The sequence below is a fragment of the Ranitomeya imitator genome, chromosome 1 (genome assembly GCF_032444005.1).
Source record: "Ranitomeya imitator isolate aRanImi1 chromosome 1, aRanImi1.pri, whole genome shotgun sequence".
Classification (NCBI taxonomy): Eukaryota; Metazoa; Chordata; class Amphibia; order Anura; family Dendrobatidae; genus Ranitomeya; species Ranitomeya imitator.
This window is the reverse complement of record NC_091282.1, coordinates 1,247,700,474-1,247,720,536: the sequence shown is the minus strand read 5'-3', so window position 1 is coordinate 1,247,720,536 and position 20,063 is coordinate 1,247,700,474. Positions and strand designations below refer to the sequence as shown.

Here is a 20,063-nt window from a genome sequence, read left to right as displayed (position 1 = left end):
CGGAGCAGTGTACAGGACAGAGCGGTGGCTTGGAGGGGCGATCGGTAGCTTGGGGGGGCGATCGGTGGGGTGGGGGGGGCAGACCAGTGTTTCCAGCCATGGCCGATGGTATTGCAGCATCGGCCATGGCTGGATTGTAATATTTCACCAGTTTTAATAGGTGAAATATTACAAATCGCTCTGATTGGCAGTTTCACTTTCAACAGCCAATCAGAGCGATCGTAGCCACGGTGGGGGGGGGGGGGTGTTGAAGCCACCCCCCTTGGGCTGTACTACCAATACCCCTGTCCCTGCAGATCGGGTGAAATTGGAGTTAACCCTTTCACCCGATCTGCAGGGACGCGATCTTTCCATGACGCCACATAGGCGTCATGGGTCAGATTGGCACCGACTTTCATGACGCCTACGTGGCGTCAAAGGTCAGGAAGGGGTTAACATTCAATTCTATTTTGTTGCGCATAATTGCTGTTTTATTTCTCTAGATCAGCTATGGTGCCACAAATCCTCTTTTATCCAATAAGCAGATGTATCCATCCTTCTTCCAAACTCTTCCCAGTGATCAAACTCAATTTCTGGCAATAGTTAAACTTCTCAAACATTATGATTGGACATGGATTGGCGTTCTTGCCTCTGATGATGATGGAGGTTACACACAAAGTCAGGAGTTAATGAAACAGGCAGAAGTTTATAATATTTGCATTGAGTTTATTATAAAAATGAAAACTGATTATTTCACAAATGAAGAAAACATGAATGAAAGTAACAGAAGGATATTTCAAAAATCAACCTCAAACATTATTGTACTTTGTGGCACAATTTCATTTCTCACTGTGAAATTTATTGAAAAACAAAGCATTTCCGGAAAGGAGAAGACTCTGATTATACCAGCGGGGTCAAATATTCACATTCTTTCATCAGTAAAACATAAAGCATCATGTGATAGAAGCCTCATATTTTCAGCACCAAATTTAAAGATCCCACAACTAAAAACCTTTTTAGAAGATATTAGTCTTGAAAATCGTCCAAATGATCCTTTACTTGAACATATTCTAATGGTATTCCTGAGCTGTAAACCTTCAAACCCCATCCTAAAAATCTTTGCTGAGAATTATTATCGACACAAACTTAAGAATTGCAACAAGACAATGAAATTAACAAAAATTGGCAGCAATCATTACTACACTGAAACATTCAGAACCACCTACCTTGTATATACCGCTGTCTATGCCTTGGCTCATGCGCTACATGAAGGCCTTCTTCATTGGCCAAGACAATTTAATTGTAAATACATGTTGAAGGTAATTTATCCTTTTTCCTTTCAGGTGTATTGGACACTTTTCTTTTGCGAAAGTCAGAAAATATAAAAGACTTTTACTAATTAAACCAATATCCATATTTTTTCAGAAAGTAGATACACAAGAACCATAAATGGAATCTATCACAATAATATTACTTCCTAATAGAGATGATAGGGTCAATTTGATGCAAATCAAATTTGGATAATTTTTTTAGAGTTTCATTTAACCCAATGAATTAAAAAAAAAATTATTTAACTCAAGTGAATCACAAAATGGCCACATCCATTTTACACATTCCTAATCATCACGACTCCCGGGTATACTGCTGCGGGAAGAGCTACACACCGCAGCAAGGGAGCTGAGAGCAGAGCAGTGTGGAACTCACCAGGTGGCAAACAGGACCTGAACCATGTGACAGGGAAGGAGGTGGTCAAGGGCGGAGCCAGATGCCGGGGTGCAGAGTATACAATATACACTGGAGAGTAGTTAAGCATGCCAAGATCAAAACCAGGAGATAATGATAACCAAGGGATAATTCAGAGGAATAGTCAGAAAGGGAGCCAAAGGTCAGAAAACCAGAAGAACAAACAAGCAAAGTAACGCTCAGAGTGCAAAGCAAGCAAATGCAAACTGAGCACACACTCAAGGGGTCAGGCACACAGACTAAATGAAAGTATAGCTGACAAGGAATCCTAGTCTGCAGTGTGATCCAATATCCAAAGAGAGGCAAGCAACATTAACCCTGAGAGAGCAGGACATGAACCATGTCTTATACCATGACATTAAAATTATATCAGCCACAAAAAGGCTCACATGACCTAAGGCACAGCTGGCCGGCTTCCTTATAGTGCCTTACAGTGATCATATAATGTGATATAACACAGTCAATTTGGAGAAATTTTAATAGCATGTATAAAAGCAAATGCAGGGAATGCAGCATCCATGTAACATCTCCATGCTTAGCTGTAAAGAAATGGAGAGAAAGACACAGAAAACTGAATAAACAAAAGAACATTACTATCCATTTACCTATAGCCATATATGTTGAGATTGTTTTGTTATTACGTTCACTGTGTTTTCACTAAAGTGCTAGAGATTAATTGGACACAGTCCTAGAGATGTCAGAGTTTACATATCGTCCCAGGGCAGTTGGAGAATTTTTTTATTTGCTTCAAATTGATTCGCCATGAATCAAATTATGGGGAAATATTTGACTTTGAATTTCAAAGGTTTTGTTAATCTTACGCTAAGCAAACTACTATGCAGTTCATCTTATTCATCAAATAGTAATACCTTTTATTTCCATGTCGGTTGTATGTGCACAAAAATGATTTTAAAAGAAGATTTAGAAACCAATTGCAAACAAAAGGAAATCGGGAAAATCTGTAAGGTTATCTTCGCACAATTTTTGAGAATTTATTTTTTAGTAAATCCTCTTCGACGTTTTCTTCAAAAATACTTGAACAATTCTTACTTTTCATTTCTAGTCAAAATGCAATCTCCTATTCATTTTATAATCATAGATTTATGAGCTTTTTTTTCCGAAGATATTTGGAAATGCAAGTACTTTCTTTGAAATGGATTTTGAAGAAAATCTTCAATCTGGTATCGCATTAGGACAAAAAAAGTTGAATACAACTTTTAAAACAGCTTCAGGAAATGCTTCAAACAAGCTTCATGTTATCTGTAAAACTGACCTAAAAAGAAGAGTTTCCTGGAACGGTTTCTTCTTCAATACCTTGTGGTTTTAAACATTCAAAAAGACTCCATGTGAACATAGCCTTAGTTGTGGAGAGCTCACACATATCACACAAGTCTACATTCAATATTGTGGGTGTGTAAAATGCCCAAACCACAAGAATGTGCTAACTAGAAATAAGTATCTCAAACTTCACAAGTGATTTTTAATGCTCCTCAATTTTACTTTTTCTGTAATTTGATCACATGAATCCAGCAAATGGATGGTTGACCAGCAAACAATCTACTCTATAAAGTGCTAAGAAGGGTTTAAAAAATGAAAACACATATGGTTTTGATCTATTTACTTTTGTCCAGTCACTCAGCATCATTGGCGTCTCTGCTTTGACTAGGTCATAATGTCATAATTTTGTGGCCAATTCAAGCAAGAACTGCAGAAGATGCCGAGCTCTAGAATATACAAAAGTATTCTAATAAGCATCATTGGTGGTGTGAAAGAGTGCTATATTACACACGATGGTATATATTACTGAACACACACCCACCATCCATGGACAATATGGATAACTGCCAAAACTATACTAGAACAACCAAAGAAGAATGCAGTCACTGAATCCACTAAAAGAATATCTTTATTACAAAACAATTAAAATAACATACAAAGAACCAAATAAATAGTGCAAATGGGACCAGCAGATGACAAAATACATGCCACAGGCAACATACAAGAGCAGTCACCCAAGGTACGGTGAACCCAGCAAAGGTCCAGAACCACCCAGCGGCGTAAAAGAGCACACATAGCCTCATGCCAACCACCCACTATTCATAGAAATATCAGCAGTGCATATTACCTGCTGCGATGGGTCCGGACCAGCGTGGGGTACACCGCGGGGTGTCTCGGTGTCCCCCGCGCTGGTCCGGACCCATCGCAGCAGGTAATATGCACAGTGGATTACTGTGTCCACATGCCTCTCTTTATATTTCTGTGCACTACTCGTGATACTATTTAGCCTTCTATGGCAGCACTGCTGATATTTCTATGAATAGTGGGTGGTTGGCATGAGGCTATGTGTGCTCTATTACGCCGCTGGGTGGTTCTGGACCTTTGCTGGGTTCACCGTACCTTGGGTGACTGCTCTTGTATGTTGCCTGTGGCATATATTTTGTCATCTGCTGGTCCCATTTGCACTATTTATTTGGTTCTTTGTATGTTAATTGTTTTGTAATAAAGATATTCTTTTAGTGGATTCAGTGACTGCATTCTTCTTTGGTTGTTCGAGCTCTAGAATATGTAGAAGATGGCAACAATGAAAAGAAAGAACTATAGTGGAGCAAAGCAGCAGGACAGGCGCTTTTTTTTCTAAATTCACACAAACTGCAGATTCAGATTTCAATTACGGTAGACTTGCTCGACACTAATGCCAACAAATTTTTGCATGCTAATCAAATTTTTGTTGAATTCTACAAAATTCTGATGTCCTTTGGAATTTGAAAACTTTACCATTGCATTTGCGCAAAATGTAAAAAACAAAAATTGCCAGCTTCCTTTTCACATTCTGGAAAATTGCATCATTCGCAGAAGGCTGATCTCACCTCAGGCACAACCAATTGGAACCTTTCCCAAAATGCCTTGCGACAAAAACATTGCATGCAATACCGCAACTAGCTAATTAGTAAGAATTAACATAGAAAAAAAATGAATTAACCCCTGATTTCTTTTCTGACATTATAGCACTTTGCCAGACGTTTATTGCCCTGACACCATGTGCTCCATACCCCTGGGGTGTGAGGTGTGTTACAAGGCTTCATTCTTTAAAGCATTAACCCTTTATTTATTTATTTTACTCATTTATATAGCACCATTAATTCTACAGAGCTTTGTAAACATTATTGTAACTGTCCCGATAGGGAATCTAGATTGTGAGCCCTAATCAGTATGTCTTTAGAACGTGGGAGGAAGCCCGCGCAAACACGGGGAGAACATATAAACTTCTTGCAGATGTCCTTGGTGGGATTTGAACCCAGGACCCCAGCGCTGCAAGGCTAACCACTGAGCTACCACACTGCCCTTTACACCTTTACACACTTTTTTCTTACCCCTTCCACTTTTTAACCCCACCTCCACGATTAATGTTTTTTTTGGTAGAGAATAGGAATGGTATAGTACTTAGGGGAAGTGAGGGTAAGCCATCATTGAGCGGGGGCAAAATTTTGCGTACAAGGTTAGGGTGCCAACCTCCACAGCAAAGTAGAGACAATGGACTAGGGATACTGGAGGGTGAGATATATGAGTCCCAACCCCATTAGCATCCTTAAATCATCTCATTTTATTGTTTCTGGATATCTGTTGTTTAATTATATTGAATATTTTTTTTTTCTGTTATGTTAATGGTATTGAGGATACGGATTCCAAAGTTTTGGTTCAAAACTGCATGGTTAGTACAATAAGGGGGCACCCTCCTTTGCTTTCATCATATTTACAGTCCCTACTCTTAACCTTCTCTTATCTTCCCCTGAACACCTCGGTCCCATCAAGAACTGGTTGCTATTTTGGGGGCAATTTAACTCATAAAGGAATTAGTGATATCGTTGGTACTTTGGGCCCCTTTTTGTTATTTGAGCAGCCTGGGTTTCTTAGGGAGTATTTAGGGTTAGTCAGTGATGAGTGGTGCCACTTTGCAACCAAGTTAGAGTGCCAACCTCGACGGCAAGGAAGGGGCGAATTAGGGTGAAGTAGGGTCATCTAGGATCTTCTATGGTTTCCTCCTTACTATTTACTTCGGTTTGACAAAATTGCCTGGTACGGCATAATTTGTGTATGTTTGCTGTGTTTTAAATAGTCAAAAATAAAGAACTAACACAGCCAGCATAAAACCCAAGGTAGGGAAAACAGTTTCCATTTTTGCATGATTAGTGTGATTAATCAATGATACCCAAAATTTCTTTCAGGGCCAATTGAAATAGATTCTATTCTCTAATAATACCACTCTTAGCTGTGTACATCATTTAAAATGCACAAGGTGAGTTGAAAGGGACAGGAAAGTGGACATGCTGCTGACGGTGTACACAGAGGTGGAGGCCGTGGGACAGGTGAAAATGAGCACAACAAACATGCTTGTCGATGATATCTAGCTTCCTATCCCACTTTGCAGTGGGGCACAGGACGCCACTCTTGAAGCAGGAATAGTGTGAACAGGTGGTCGGGTTGATTGGAGATAGTACTTCCTGTCTGCTTCACAGCAGCACCTTGTCTTCCAAACGTTCCAGTCTGACTATCCAGGAGTTTGAACCCCATAATTCTCACCATGATCCTCCTTCCTCCCATAATGACGAGTTCCCATGAGAAAAATGACCCCACACTTGGACACTGAGGAGCTCTCTACCTTTCCATTTATTGATTCAGGCTTCTCACTCTGCAAGTTTCCAGAGGAGTATTAGGAGCTCATGTGCCATGTCAAATACATATTTCAGCAGTCATTGTCAGAAGAAGCCGACTATGGGGAATGGCAATTACTGTCTCAAGAGTAGGATGATGATGAGATAAAGTTGCCAACACATTATGTTAAGTCAACAAGTCAGGAGGATGACCAGAGTGAGGAAGTAAAAGATGAGGTGGTGGATTATGAAGTCACTGACCCAACCTGGAAAGGTGGCATGCAGAGCGAGCACAGCAGCACATAGGGTGAAGGATCAGCATCACTGTAACAGGCAAGAAGAGGAAGTGAGAAGGTAGTCAACTGTTCCCCAGAGCACCTACACATGACCAGATCCTGGGCCTAGGGTTAGGTGTTCCCCAGTCCAGTGGTTATTTACTAAAAGTGCAGAAGACAAAAACATTAATTTGCAATATGTGCTGTATCAAGCTCAGCAGGGGCCGGACTAATACTAGCCTGACCATGACAAGCACATCCCAGCATCTGACTACTTACCAGCTCGCTCCATATGACTCCAGCCCAAAACATGACTATTCCACCTATTTGCAGACTTTGCAGCCTTCTTAGGACATGGTGGCCATCCACCAACCATCCACTACTCCATCCATCTAGACCATCAAATGTTACACGCCATTATCAGTAGACAAGACTGTTTAACAATTAGTATAATGCATGTCTGAGAATACTGCAAACATTTTTGTTTGTGAGCACTGTTTAAGGGTAGCTTCATAGTAGGTTTACGCACAACTGCAAACACCTGGAGCATCCTAAACCTTGAGATACACACACACAGGACTCCAGAAGCGCCAGCAGCTTCATATACCTGTTTGCTGCTTTGTAATGGTAATTAGAAGCTGCTCTCTTAATTCGATGAATTTGCCTGGTGGGAACCTTCTTTATTATGCTTTCATCTGCACAAACCTGCCCGTGCTTTGTATAAGCCACAAAATCTCTTCCCAGTACAATGATCACCCTGAAAGTTTCACAAAATACCTATTTTCATACCTTGCCCTCGGCATTACACTATTTGACACTTTTGGCAGCAGAGAGTGTTACGGACCGGCGGAACGCACCAAGTATAGATAATATGAAACTAGGTGCGTTCGCAGTCCGAGGTCCACCGTGCAGGTAAAAGACCCTGCTGCTAGTAAGACGGACTATATGGCGGTACTAAGTATACACACATGGGTTAACTTCACCCTGCGTGAAGGAAGCGATCCTGTTGCGTCACAGGACCGCAGTACCGCATATAGAGCGCGAGCAAGAAGTCAGCGAACTCAACCCCTATACAGGATTGAAGTCCGATTAGACACTTGCTGGCACAACACTGCAACTGGGTGTGTAAGGAAACTTATAAAATAGAATCTATAGGCACGAGAGTGCGTGCGGTGCCGCACTGACGGACGCCACTTACCACCCAGGCTTGGGTAAGGAAAGCGCAGAGGAAACGCACGGCGCCGTACTGGCGGGCACAGCAACAGGACGCTGTGATGTGTGTTACATGCAGATGGCTAGTCGGGCGCTAGATAGCTACCATCATCCGCGAGCAGTCAACAACTCTAGGGAGGGATACTTAGGAGCTTTCATCCATCGACATACATCCATCTACACACATACATATTTACAAGACAATACTAGCGCATGGCCGTGCGGTCATGCGCAGTTTATATAGCTGCAGCACAGGAAACAGCTACAGAAGTTTTGCCCTTTCAGGACCTGCCAAAAGGACCAATGGGATGTGCTGCAGTACCTGAGCATGTGACCCTCGATCTCCAACGGGAGATCTTGCCCTGGGCATGCTCAGTGTGTGCAAATAAGGACTTAGTCCCAGAGAAGCCCGCTCGCCGCAGATCAGCGCAAGGTACAACAGGAGAGCCAGAAAAAGCAGCAGTAACCCTTTGCACAGAATCAGTCCCAGCAAGATGCTGGGAGTGACGCCTCCGCTGAGCAGAGCCCACTGCGGCCGAAGCAGAATGGGAGACTGCAGCAGACACCAATCAAAATTCCCCCTGTGCAGCAGAGGAAACTCGACTCCTAACATCACCCCCCTCCTAGGGCCCCCCCCTCCTTGGGCCTCGCTACGCTCGAAGGCAGCAATAAGCTGCGGAGCCCGAATGTGCTCAGCAGACTCCCAGGACCTATCCTCAGGGCCGTAACCCTTCCAGTCCACCCAAAAAAAATTTTTGCCACGTACCACCTTGCACCCCAAGATAGCGTTCACCTCAAAATCGTCCGTAGACGAACCCGATGTCTCGGCAGATGACTCAGAAAACCGGGACATGTATACGGGCTTAAGGAGGGATACATGAAAGGTGTCGGTGATACCAAGGCGTGGAGGAAGGGCCAGACGGTAGACCACAGGATTAACCTGTTTGAGGACCTTGAAGGGGCCCAAGTAGCGAGGAGCAAACTTAGTGGACTCAACTCGCAGCCTGATGTTATGGGCGGAGAGCCACACCAAGTCGCCAGGAGCAAAGGTCGGAGCGGGGCGCCAATGAGCATCGGCGGAGGACCTTATTCTCTCCTTAGAGGCCCGAATGGCATCCTGAGTGCGGTCCCAAATATCCCGTGCCTCCACAGCCCAGTCTGCCACCCTGGAGTCTGCAGAAGACAGGGCATAGGCACAGGTACCCGTGGATGCTGACCATAGTTGAGAAGGAATGGGGTTTGTCCAGTGGAGTCGGCTACAGCGTTGTTCAGCACAAACTCTGCCCATGATAGCAAGGATGCCCAGTCATCCTGCCTGGCTGAAACAAAATGTCGCAGGTATGTGACCAAGGTCTGGTTGGCCCTCTTTACCAACCCATTCGTCTCGGGATGATAAGCGGAAGAGAGATTCAACTCGATACTGAGAAGACGACAAAGCTCTCTCCAGAACTGAGACGCAAACTGGGGACCCCACTCACTGACAATTTTGTCAGGCATACCATGTAGGCGGAAGATGTGTTTAATGAACAACGCTGCCAAGGCCCGTGCAGAAGGTAACCGTGGTAGCAGCACCAAATGCACCATTTTTGAGAAATGATCGGTGATGACCCAAATGATGGTACAGCCGCGAGACTTGGGTAAACCCACGACAAAGTCCATCCCGACCATCTCCCAGGGTCTATCTGCCACCGGCAAGGGATAGAGCAACCCAGCTGGCCTTTGACGCGGAGATTTATTTTTGGTGCAGGAGACACACGCCTGAATATAATCCCTGACATCCCGGACCATATGCGGCCACCAGTACGTCCTCGCCAGTAGCTCAGATGTCCTTTTTGTCCCAAAGTGTCCACCCACCCTGGACGAATGAGCCCAAGAGAGAACCTCCGGTCGCAAATTAATGGGCACAAAAGTCTTGCCCGGAGGCACAGACTCTAGCGAAACCGGCGCGACGGTTCTCAGGCTCTCAGAAGGGACAATAAGCCGAGGCTCCACTTCCTCCTCCTTAGTTGACATAAGGGAGCGAGAGAGAGCGTCGGCACGAATATTCTTCTCCCCGGCGAGATAATGCAGAGTAAAATGGAACCGGGAGAAAAATAAGGACCATCTGGCCTGACGAGAATTCAGCCGCTGGGCTGTGTGTAAATACACCAAATTTTTGTGGTCCGTGAAAACCTGGAAGGGAAACCGTGCACCTTCCAGAAGATGTCTCCACTCTGAAAAGGCCAACTTCATTGCTAGCAACTCCCTATCCCCGATGGAGTAATTTCTCTCCACTGATGTGAAGGTCTTAGAGAAAAAGAAGCATGGATGCTTCCGACCTTGAGCGTCCTTTTGATAGAGGACTGCTCCAGCACCAACGGATGAGGCATCCACCTCCATTAGGAATGGCTTATCCACATCGGGGCGATGTAAGATGGGAGCGATAGCAAAATGAGACTTAACAGAAGTGAAGGCCTTGGAGACCTCTTCCGACCACAATTTGGGACTCGCTCCCTTCTTGGTGAGGGCCACCAAGGGAGCTACCAGAGTTGAGAAGTGGGGAATGAACTGGCGGTAATAATTAATGAACCCCATAAAGCGCTGCACCGCCTTAAGAGAATGGGGCTCTTGCCAGTTCATCACAGCCTGTAGTTTCGCAGGATCCATAGCCAATCCCTGGGCGGAGATGATATAGCCCAGGAACGGTAAAGACTCCTGCTCAAACATACACTTCTCCAACTTTGCATAGAGAGAGTTTGCCCGTAAGAGGTCGAAGACTCTGCCAACATCTCTCCGGTGGGAGTCAATATCTGGAGAAAAGATGAGAATATCATCCAGATAGACTACAACCGAGGTGGAAAGCATATCCCGGAAGATGTAGTTGACAAAGTCTTGGAAAACGGCTGGGGCATTACAGAGCCCGAAGGGCATCACCAGATACTCATAATGCCCATCTCTGGTGTTAAACGCCGTTTTCCATTTGTCCCCCTCACGGATGCGAATCAGGTTGTAAGCACCCCGCAGATCTAATTTAGTAAACACTCTAGCTCCCCGAAGCCTATCAAAGAGCTCAGATATCAAGGGCAAAGGATACTTGTTCTTAACGGTGATAGCGTTAAGACCCCTATAGTCTATGCATGGACGTAGTTTCCCATTCTTCTTCTGCACGAAGAAGAACCCTGCCCCAGCAGGTGACACTGACTTCCTGATGAACCCTCTTGCCAGATTCTCTTGAATGTACTGAGACATGGACTCCGTCTCCGGGAGAGATAATGGATAAACTCGACCCCGGGGAGGCTCTGCACCAGGCAAGAGATCGATAGGACAGTCATAAGGGCGATGGGGCGGAAGGGTCTCCGCCGCCTTTTTGGAGAACACGTCTGCATAAGACCAGTATTGCTTGGGGAGAGAGGAAAGATCTGCGGGTACCTCAGTAGTAGCAACCTGAACACACTCTCGGTAACACCTACCCCCACATGATTCACCCCATCCCAGAATTCTGCCTGAGGACCACTCGATGTGAGGAGAGTGGAACCGTAACCAAGGTATCCCCAACAGGACCTCATCAATCCCCTCGGGAATGATGAGCAGAGAAAAAATCTCCTGATGGTATGGCGACATGGACAGAGTAACAGGGATGGTCTGATGTGTTATCTGTGCGGGGAGTGTCGACCCATTCACCACTCGTACCGTTACTGGTTGAGATAGCATAACCAGGGGTATTGCGTGACGCTGGGCGAAGGCAGAAGACATGAAATTGCCTTCCGCCCCAGAATCCACGCAGAGCTCTACTGAGTGGGAGGATGAGCCAAAAGTTATTGTCCCCTTAAAGGACAATTTGGAGGCAAACGTCGCCGTGTCTAGTGCACCGCCACCTACTACCACTAGACGCTGACGTTTCCTCATTTCTGGTGGCAAGATGTCCTGACTGTTGGCAAACATGGCAAACCTGGAGTGCACGAGCGGTCCGGGACTTAGATCCCGCTCGAGACACTACCTTAGGTTCATGGGACTCAGGAGCCTGGACTGGAGATTCCAAAGGTTTGGCGAAGGTGGGAGCCAGCCAAAACCTCTGCCTACACTGGGCTCGCTCTAACCTCCGCTCGTGAAAACGGAGGTCAATACGAGTAGACACTGTTATTAATTCTTCCAGTGTGGCGGGAATCTCCCTAGTGGCCAGGGCGTCCTTAACGTGGTCAGCCAGCCCCCTCCAAAATATAGGAATAAGAGGTTTATCCGACCACTCCAGCTCAGATGCTAGAGTGCGGAAGCGGACGGCAAAATGGCTGACCAAGGACGAGCCCTGAGTCAATGCCAACAGTTGGAGCGCCATATCATGGGTGACACGAGGTCCTAAAAAGACCTGTTTCAGAGTGCTCAGGAATAACGGAGCACTCTGCACCACATGATCGCCACGCTCCCACAGCGGCGTAGCCCACTGCAACGCCCTGTCCGACAGTAAAGATATGATAAAGCCCACCTTAGCCCGCTCTGTAGGGAAACGAGAGGCCAGAAGCTCGAGATCTATTGAGCACTGACTCACGAAACCCCTACAGAACTTACTGTCACCAGAAAATTTCTCTGGTAGCGGGAGGCGAGATAGCGTCGGTACAGGGGCGGCAGTGGACAAGGTAGCTGCAGCCACACTTGCAGCCTGAACAGCGACAGCAGTAACATCCACAGCTGAGGTTGAACGCTCAAGAGCTGCCAACCTTCCCTCCAGCTGCTGGATGTACCGCTGTAAATGCTGATCGTCCGTCATTACTAGCCAGACCTTGGCGCTAGTATTATGTTAAGGACCGGCGGAACGCACCAAGTATAGATGATATGAAACTAGGTGTGTTCGCAGTCCGAGGTCCACCGTGCAGGTAAAAGACCCTGCTGCTAGTAAGACGGACTATATGGCGGTACTAAGTATACACACATGGGTTAACTTCACCCTGCGTGAAGGAAGCGATCCTGTTGTGTCACAGGACCGCAGTACCACACATAGAGCGCGAGCAAGAAGTCAGCGAACTCAACCCCTACACAGGATTGAAGTCCGATTAGACACTTGCTGGCACAGCACTGCAACTGGGTGTGTAAGGAAACTTATAAAATAGAATCTATAGGCACGAGAGTGCGTGCGGTGCCGCACGGACGGACGCCACTAACCACCCAGGCTTGGGTAAGGAAAGCGCAGAGGAAGTGCACGGCGCCGTACTGGCGGGCACAGCAACAGGACGCTGTGATGTGTGTTATATGCAGATGGCTAGTCGGGCGCTAGAAAGCTACCATCATCCGCGAGCAGTCAACAACTCTAGGGAGGGATACTTAGGAGCTTTCATCCATCGACATACATCCATCTACACACACACATAATATCAAGACAATACTAGCGCATGGCCGTGTGGTCATGCGCAGTTTATATAGCTGCAGCACAGGAAACAGCTACAGAAGTTTTGCCCTTTCAGGACCTGCCAAAAGGACCAATGGGATGTGCTGCAGTGCCTGAGCATGTGATCCTCGATCTCCAACGGGAGATCTTGCCCTGGGCATGCTCAGTGTGTGCAAATAAGGACTTAGTCCCAGAGAAGCCCGCTCGCCGCAGATCAGTGCAGGGTACAACAGGAGAGCCAGAAAAGGCAGCAGTAACCACCTGCACAGAATCAGTCTCAGTGAGACGCTGGGAGCGACGCCTCCGCTGAGCAGAGCCCACTGCGGCCGAAGCAGAATGGGAGACCGCAGCAGACACGGATCGAGATTCCCCCTGTGCAGCAGAGGAAACTCGACTCCTAACAGAGAGATCCTTTTTCTTTCCCCTATTGCTTGAAAACTGTGGACTGCTTAATAATGTGGAACATCTTCCTTAAGTAGTTTTCCTCTAATTGGGCACATGGCAAAGTATTTGTCACAGGGGTTTGACATTGATTTCACTGATCTAAAAAGCTCTGAACATAAACCATCCATGAGATTATGGGAAAAAAATTACATCTTTATGACACATAAATCCATTTTGCATAACGATTTAGAACTCCTTGTAGTCTAATCCTGGTCACATGACTACATATGGATATATCGGTTGGCTTTTCATGATAAAGTAGTAATAATTTTATGAAGATTTGATATTTTGTTGGGGAACGGGGCCTTTGAAATCTTTTTTTTCTGTATATTTTTCTGATGTGTTTTAAATACATATTTTTTTGAAATAATTTGTCAACCAAAAGGTTCATAAACTAAAGGTATAGTAGAATAACCAGTGAAGTAGCAAAACTGCATTTGACATGAGCCTAAGGTAGAAATGGCCAATAGTATGGCACAATTCCCATTAATATAGAAAAGCTTTTTTTTTCAAACAGGTAACTACAGAAATTGTGATGTATCCCACAGTGGTGACACTTACTTCATAAATACTCACGTATTGAACAGACGCCTTTAAAATCTAAAATCTTAATATCCAACAGTGTTCTTTTATTTCCCAAGTTTATTTTCCCTATTCTTATTTGTTTCATTTATTTCAGCATTTTTTAAGAAAAGTAAATTTCCAAGATTTGAAGGGAAAAGAAATTTACTTTAATGACAAAGGAGAAATGACCTCGTACTATCACATTTATAATTTTAAAATATTGTTTCAATCTCAGTTTACTTTAAAACATGTTGGAAGATTTAATCTATCTGTGCAAGAAGAAGATCAGCTTTTCATACAGTCTAACATAATATTTTGGAAAAATGAGAAGGTCAGTATTATAATCTCTGTTCATAAATGATTACTTTAATGTATTTGGTTGAACATTCAAAATACTTAAAGATCTTCAAATTTGTATATTTTACTAAAAGGCAAAAGTCAGATTTTAGAAGCTGGCTTAATAAATACACAAATAATAATCCTGGAAATGGTCTCTACCAAACTTAACCCCTTAATGACATGTAATGTATTACGTACGTCATATGTCATCTCCCCGTCTTGCAAGCTTAGTCCGCATCTTTCCTGGCAAATGGTGGCTGAATTATTCACTGGTGGACCGTTCTGCAACAATTTCAATGGTGCCAACACTTTTGGCCATGACTGCATATTCATGTACAGATGGTGGGCCTAGTGATATATTCATGTACTGATGGTCGCTTGGGTGCTGTATCCATGTACTAATAATGGTTTCAAGGGTGACAACACTTTTGGCCATGACTGTATTACAGGTACTGTGGAGTGCTACTGATTGGTGGGGATTTGGGTCCTGAGACTCTCGCCAATCTGTCAAAATCTTTCTCTCAAGTTCACAGTTCTTGTGTCAGCTACACACACATAAAGTACACGGGTTCAATATTAACTCTGTGGGTCCATAATTCACTCTCATAGAGCTATATACCTATTCAAAGACTTTCTATTTAGGACCCGGACCACCATCGATTAGCAGCACTGTGCAGAACATGTCATATATCGAAACTTTTAAACAGTGACAGTTACATTTTAAAGTATGTTGCTTTTTAAAAGGAATTGCCCAAGATGTACCGTACATATTAATGAACTATCCATATATCATCAGTATGTAATCACTGGGGGAAGTGACACTTGACTCCCACCACTGGACTGCGCATAGCCGCTCTTGCAATTTGCCAAATGTCAGCAATGAACGAAGCTGAATACATTGAAAAAATGTTTCAGATAATTAATGTTTTAACGGGAGAAGAAAAAACCAAGCCGCCCAGCCCGTGTTGGAACCCGGTGTGCAGTTGGCCACTAGAACTGACGTACTCAGGAGGTGCTCGCGTTAGAAAACAGTGCATGAAATATATCATAGAAAGAGAAACACGCGGCAACACTCACCGAGCCTGTGGTAGGAACTCGACTTTATTGAAGCATCTTTGCAAGCGCCGGCTTTGGCGTGAAACGGCCGTCGTTCCTTCCCTGCTCACACCTCTTCTTTCCCTACTCCCCCGTGCCGCGAAGATTGTTACAAAGATGCTTCAATAAAGTCGAATTCCTACCACAGGCTCGGTGAGTGTTGCCGCATGTTGCTCTTTCTATGATATATTTAATGTTTTATTTTTTATCTTCCGCAATATAAGAACACTTATATTGTATTAAAAAAAAGTAATCATTTATGTTTTAGATTCCAGTCTCTAAGTGCACTGAGGACTGTCCAGCAGGTTATCGAAGGATCCTAATGAACGGAAGCCATAAGTGCTGCTTCGAATGTCTGCAGTGTTCTGATGGGGAAATATCTAATGAGACGGGTAATAATTACTTTTCATTCAAGGAGAATTTGCTTATATTACGTTATAGGAATCAGTAAATTTTACACAGTCATTTTTTCATTTTATCAGCTTTTTATACTATCTGACATTTATTTGACAACCATCCTTTTGTGCATAACTGGTTATTTTACATTTGTAGTTGTGCTGTTGGCTGGAAAGGGTTAGACATCTGTTTGAAGAGAATTTGCAGGTAAAGATGTCATCAGGGAGTTTCGGGGACATGGTCACGGTCCTAGAAGAGGACCTGGGGGCCAACTAACTACAGTGGAGTTTTCTGCTGAACACGCATCCTATATGCACATTCAGTTGAAATGTACAGCCGCACAGAAAGCACTCTCCACTGTAATAACTGTACAAGCCGCGGGCCTAACAGAGGCCAGCAGCTGATGCTGAAATTACTGCCATGTGCTGCACCACCACCTTGCATGAGCTATGCAGCAGGAAGATAACGCTGCTTGTTATTGGAGAAATGATAGGTAACGAGTAGAGGTGGTTGAAACAGAACACTAACACTAACGTTTGGGGTCCATTCTAAACACTTAGGCTTTGGGCACGGATCCCGAACACGGACTTCTCCATGAAGTCAGTTCTACTGTTTGGTTCGGAAGCCCAAACATTGGTGTTTCCCACACTGTTATTTGCATGACAGCGCGAGAAACACTGGCAGCTCTGATTGGCAGTAAGATTATTTTCACTGATCAGAGAACTTCTGTTCTCATGCTCTCTATGAAAGCATATGCCAGCAGCTGTGACAGTTGGAAAAAGTTTGCCGCCGGTCACAGGCGTCGGCTAATGACAGAGCACTACTCCCATCAGCCTACGCCTGCTGTCACTGATAACATCTGGCGATAGCGCTATAGATAAATATTTTTTTTTTTTAAATGACATGGGATCTCTTCTATTTTTGATAAACAGAGCAGAAAAAACTTACAGCTGCGGGCTTAAACTCTCAGCTGTCAGCTTTATCATGGCTGGTTAACAAAAAGAGAGGTGACTCAAAGATGTTATTTTTTAAATTATTTAAATAAATACTTTTAAAAACCTATGTGGGGTCCCTCCCATTTTTGACAATGATCCAAGCTAAAGCAGTCAGCTGGGGGCTGGTATTCTAAGGCTGGTAAGGGGCCATAAATATTGGTCCGCACAGCCTAAAAATAGCAGCTGGCAGCCGCCCAAGAAAATACTGGCATTTTACCCTGCTCTTCCTACTTGCCCTGGTGCGGTGGCAAGTGGGGTAATATTTGTGGGATTTGTGTCAGCTTTTTTATAGTCACTGACATGCAGGCCAGAGGTTAGTAATGCAGAGGCATCTATCTATAAGAAGAATAACCGGCCCTGGATATGTGCACCGGTCATGGTGCGGTGGTATTTATCCATTGTATGTAATCTTCTTGGTACATTGGTCTTGCTTTAATAGATTTTTCAGTAAAAGGATGGTGTTTATGCTCAGACACTATAGGGGGATAATATATGCTCATTGTATGTAGTTTTGTTATAGTGCGCCTGTTCTGTAACAATATGTGATGTTTGTTATTTGGTAGCAGTATGACTACTACTTAGAAGTACTACTTAGAAAATTATCTTATTGTCATGTTTTAAATGGGGTGAGTGACCACATGTTTTATAGGATCAAGAACACTAGAGGGGCCCGTACATTTGATGAACATACTGGAGTGGGCTCATAACTAAATTTTGCACCAGAGCCTGTCGGACTCTAGATACACTACCGCATGTCTTTCGTCCTACACTTGGGCGCACGTACTGGACTCGTTGTCAGACTAGGGATCGCATTACCCGACGTCTTATATTATAGAGGACTGTAGATGTAACTGTAAATTTCAGACTCATTTATTTACTATTTCAAGTAATATTAATTAGCACTTGTGGTTTTCTAACGACAGACCCTGATGGCATATCAAGTCACATCTTACTGCCATTGATTCCATGTATTTAATTTGAAAGGCTTAACCTGGCAAAATGACCCAACTTTTTTTTCTCTCCGGCAGAAGTTGCAAATCTCCACATTGTCAGATCCTCTAGTAAACAGAAATAGCCTTAGCTAAGGATCTCTAGTTTTACCCAGTATCAAAACTAAAATCTATGGAAAATAATTCTCACTGCACTTTTATAGATTTTATCTTTTATCTTGTTTTTTTTTATATCCTTCTTCTAGACAATCGATCATGCATCCGGTGTCCAAGAGACCAGTGGCCAAATGACAACAATCAATGTGCGCCAAAGGAGACAGAATTTTTATCATATATCAACGACACAATAACTCTTATAATAACTCTCATTGTTATTTTTCTTTTCCTCAAAACTTCATTTATCTTAGGAATCTTCACTTTATGTAGAGATACACCAGTCGTAAAAGCATCTAACCAAAGCTTAAGCTTCCTCCTACTTGTCTCCATTATGTTAAGCTTCCTCTGTATATTTTTGTTCCTTGGTCGTCCTACAAGACTCACGTGTATGCTTCGTCAGACTTTATTTGGGATCATCTTCTCAGTAGCCATCTCTTCTATTCTGGCTAAGACAATTATGGTCTACTCTGCCTTCAAAGCCACCAAACCTGGGAGCAAGTGTCGAAAATTTATTGGAGTAAAAATCACCAACTGTTTAGTCTTTGTTTGTTCATTTACCCAAGTTGTACTTTGCATTATCTGGTTATCTACTGTTCCGCCATTTCCAGAAAACAACTTTGACTTGTATGTGGACAAAATTATTCTTCAGTGTAATGAAGGCTCAATAGTAGCATTTTCCATAATTCTGGGTTATATTGGTGTTCTTGCTGCAGTGAGCTTCTCGGTTGCTTTTCTGGCGAGAAATTTGCCAGATAGCTTTAATGAAGCTAAATACATCACATTCAGCATGTTGGTTGTCTGCAGCGTCTGGGTGGCTTTTATTCCGGCATATTTAAGTGTAACTGGAAAAAGTTCAGTTCTTGTAGAGATATTTGCTATATTGTCTTCAAGTGTTGGCATTTTGGCCTGTATATTTTACCCTAAATGTTATATTATTATCCTGAGACCAGACTTAAATTCCAAGGACAATTTGTTAAAAAAGCCTAAATATGGAGGAGAAAATCTAACCACATAAATCATGTTTAGCAATGTAATGTATTCAGATATTTCCAATGTGAAGTTTCTTTATTTTCATAATGGCCCATCAATTCTTTTTCGTTTTAGGTCTTGTTTTGAATTTTGTTATGTGTAATCAATAGTGTTGAGCGATACCTTCCGATATTCAAGGCGATATCCCATAAATATCGGATATCGGATACCGATACCCGATACCAATGCAAGTCAATGGGACACAAATATCGGAAGGTATCCTGGATGGTTCCCAGGGTCTGAAGGAGGGGAAACTCTCCTTCAGGCCCTGGGATCCATATTCATGTCAAAAATAAAGAATAAAAATAAAAAATATGGATATACTCACCCCTCCGATGGCCCCTGGCTGTCACCGCTGCGAGCGTCCGCCTCCGTTCCTAAGAATGCAGTGAGTGAAGGACCTTCGATGACGTCGCGGTCAGGTGACCGGTCACCTGACTGCTCATGTGACCATGACATCATCGAAGGTCCTTCACTCACTGCATTCTCAGGAACGGAGGCGGACGCTTGCAGCGGTGACAGCCAGGGTTTGTCGGAGGGGTGAGTATATCCATATTTTTTATTTTTATTCTTTATTTTTTACATTAATATGGATCCCAGGGCCTGAAGGAGAGTTTCCTCTCCTCCAGACCCTTGGAACCATACGCACCGCACACTCCGATACCGATTTCCGATATCGCAAAAATATCGGAACTCGGTATCGGAATTCCGATACAGCAAATATCGGCCGATACCCGATACTTGCAGTATCGGAATGCTCAACACTAGTGATCAATGGTTTTAGAAATTTGCAGCAGTGAAAACCTTCAAAGGACCATACATTTAATAAATCTTTTAAGCATCTAACAAACTTAATGCTGTCTTAAAGGCAAATCTTTGAT

At 43.7% G+C, this 20,063-nt stretch overlaps 1 protein-coding gene across 1 annotated transcript; it reads left to right on the top strand.

Annotated features, from left to right (window-relative positions):
• Window positions 1–371: 371 nt before the first annotated feature.
• On the top strand, window positions 372–19,168 carry LOC138657408 (vomeronasal type-2 receptor 26-like). The gene is made up of 5 exons (XM_069745177.1): window positions 372–419; window positions 483–1,298; window positions 11,765–11,791; window positions 15,925–16,048; window positions 18,243–19,168. The coding sequence occupies exons 1-5, from the start codon at window positions 372–374 to the stop codon at window positions 19,166–19,168; spliced, it is 1,941 nt and encodes a 646-aa protein (XP_069601278.1).
• Window positions 19,169–20,063: the final 895 nt, after the last annotated feature.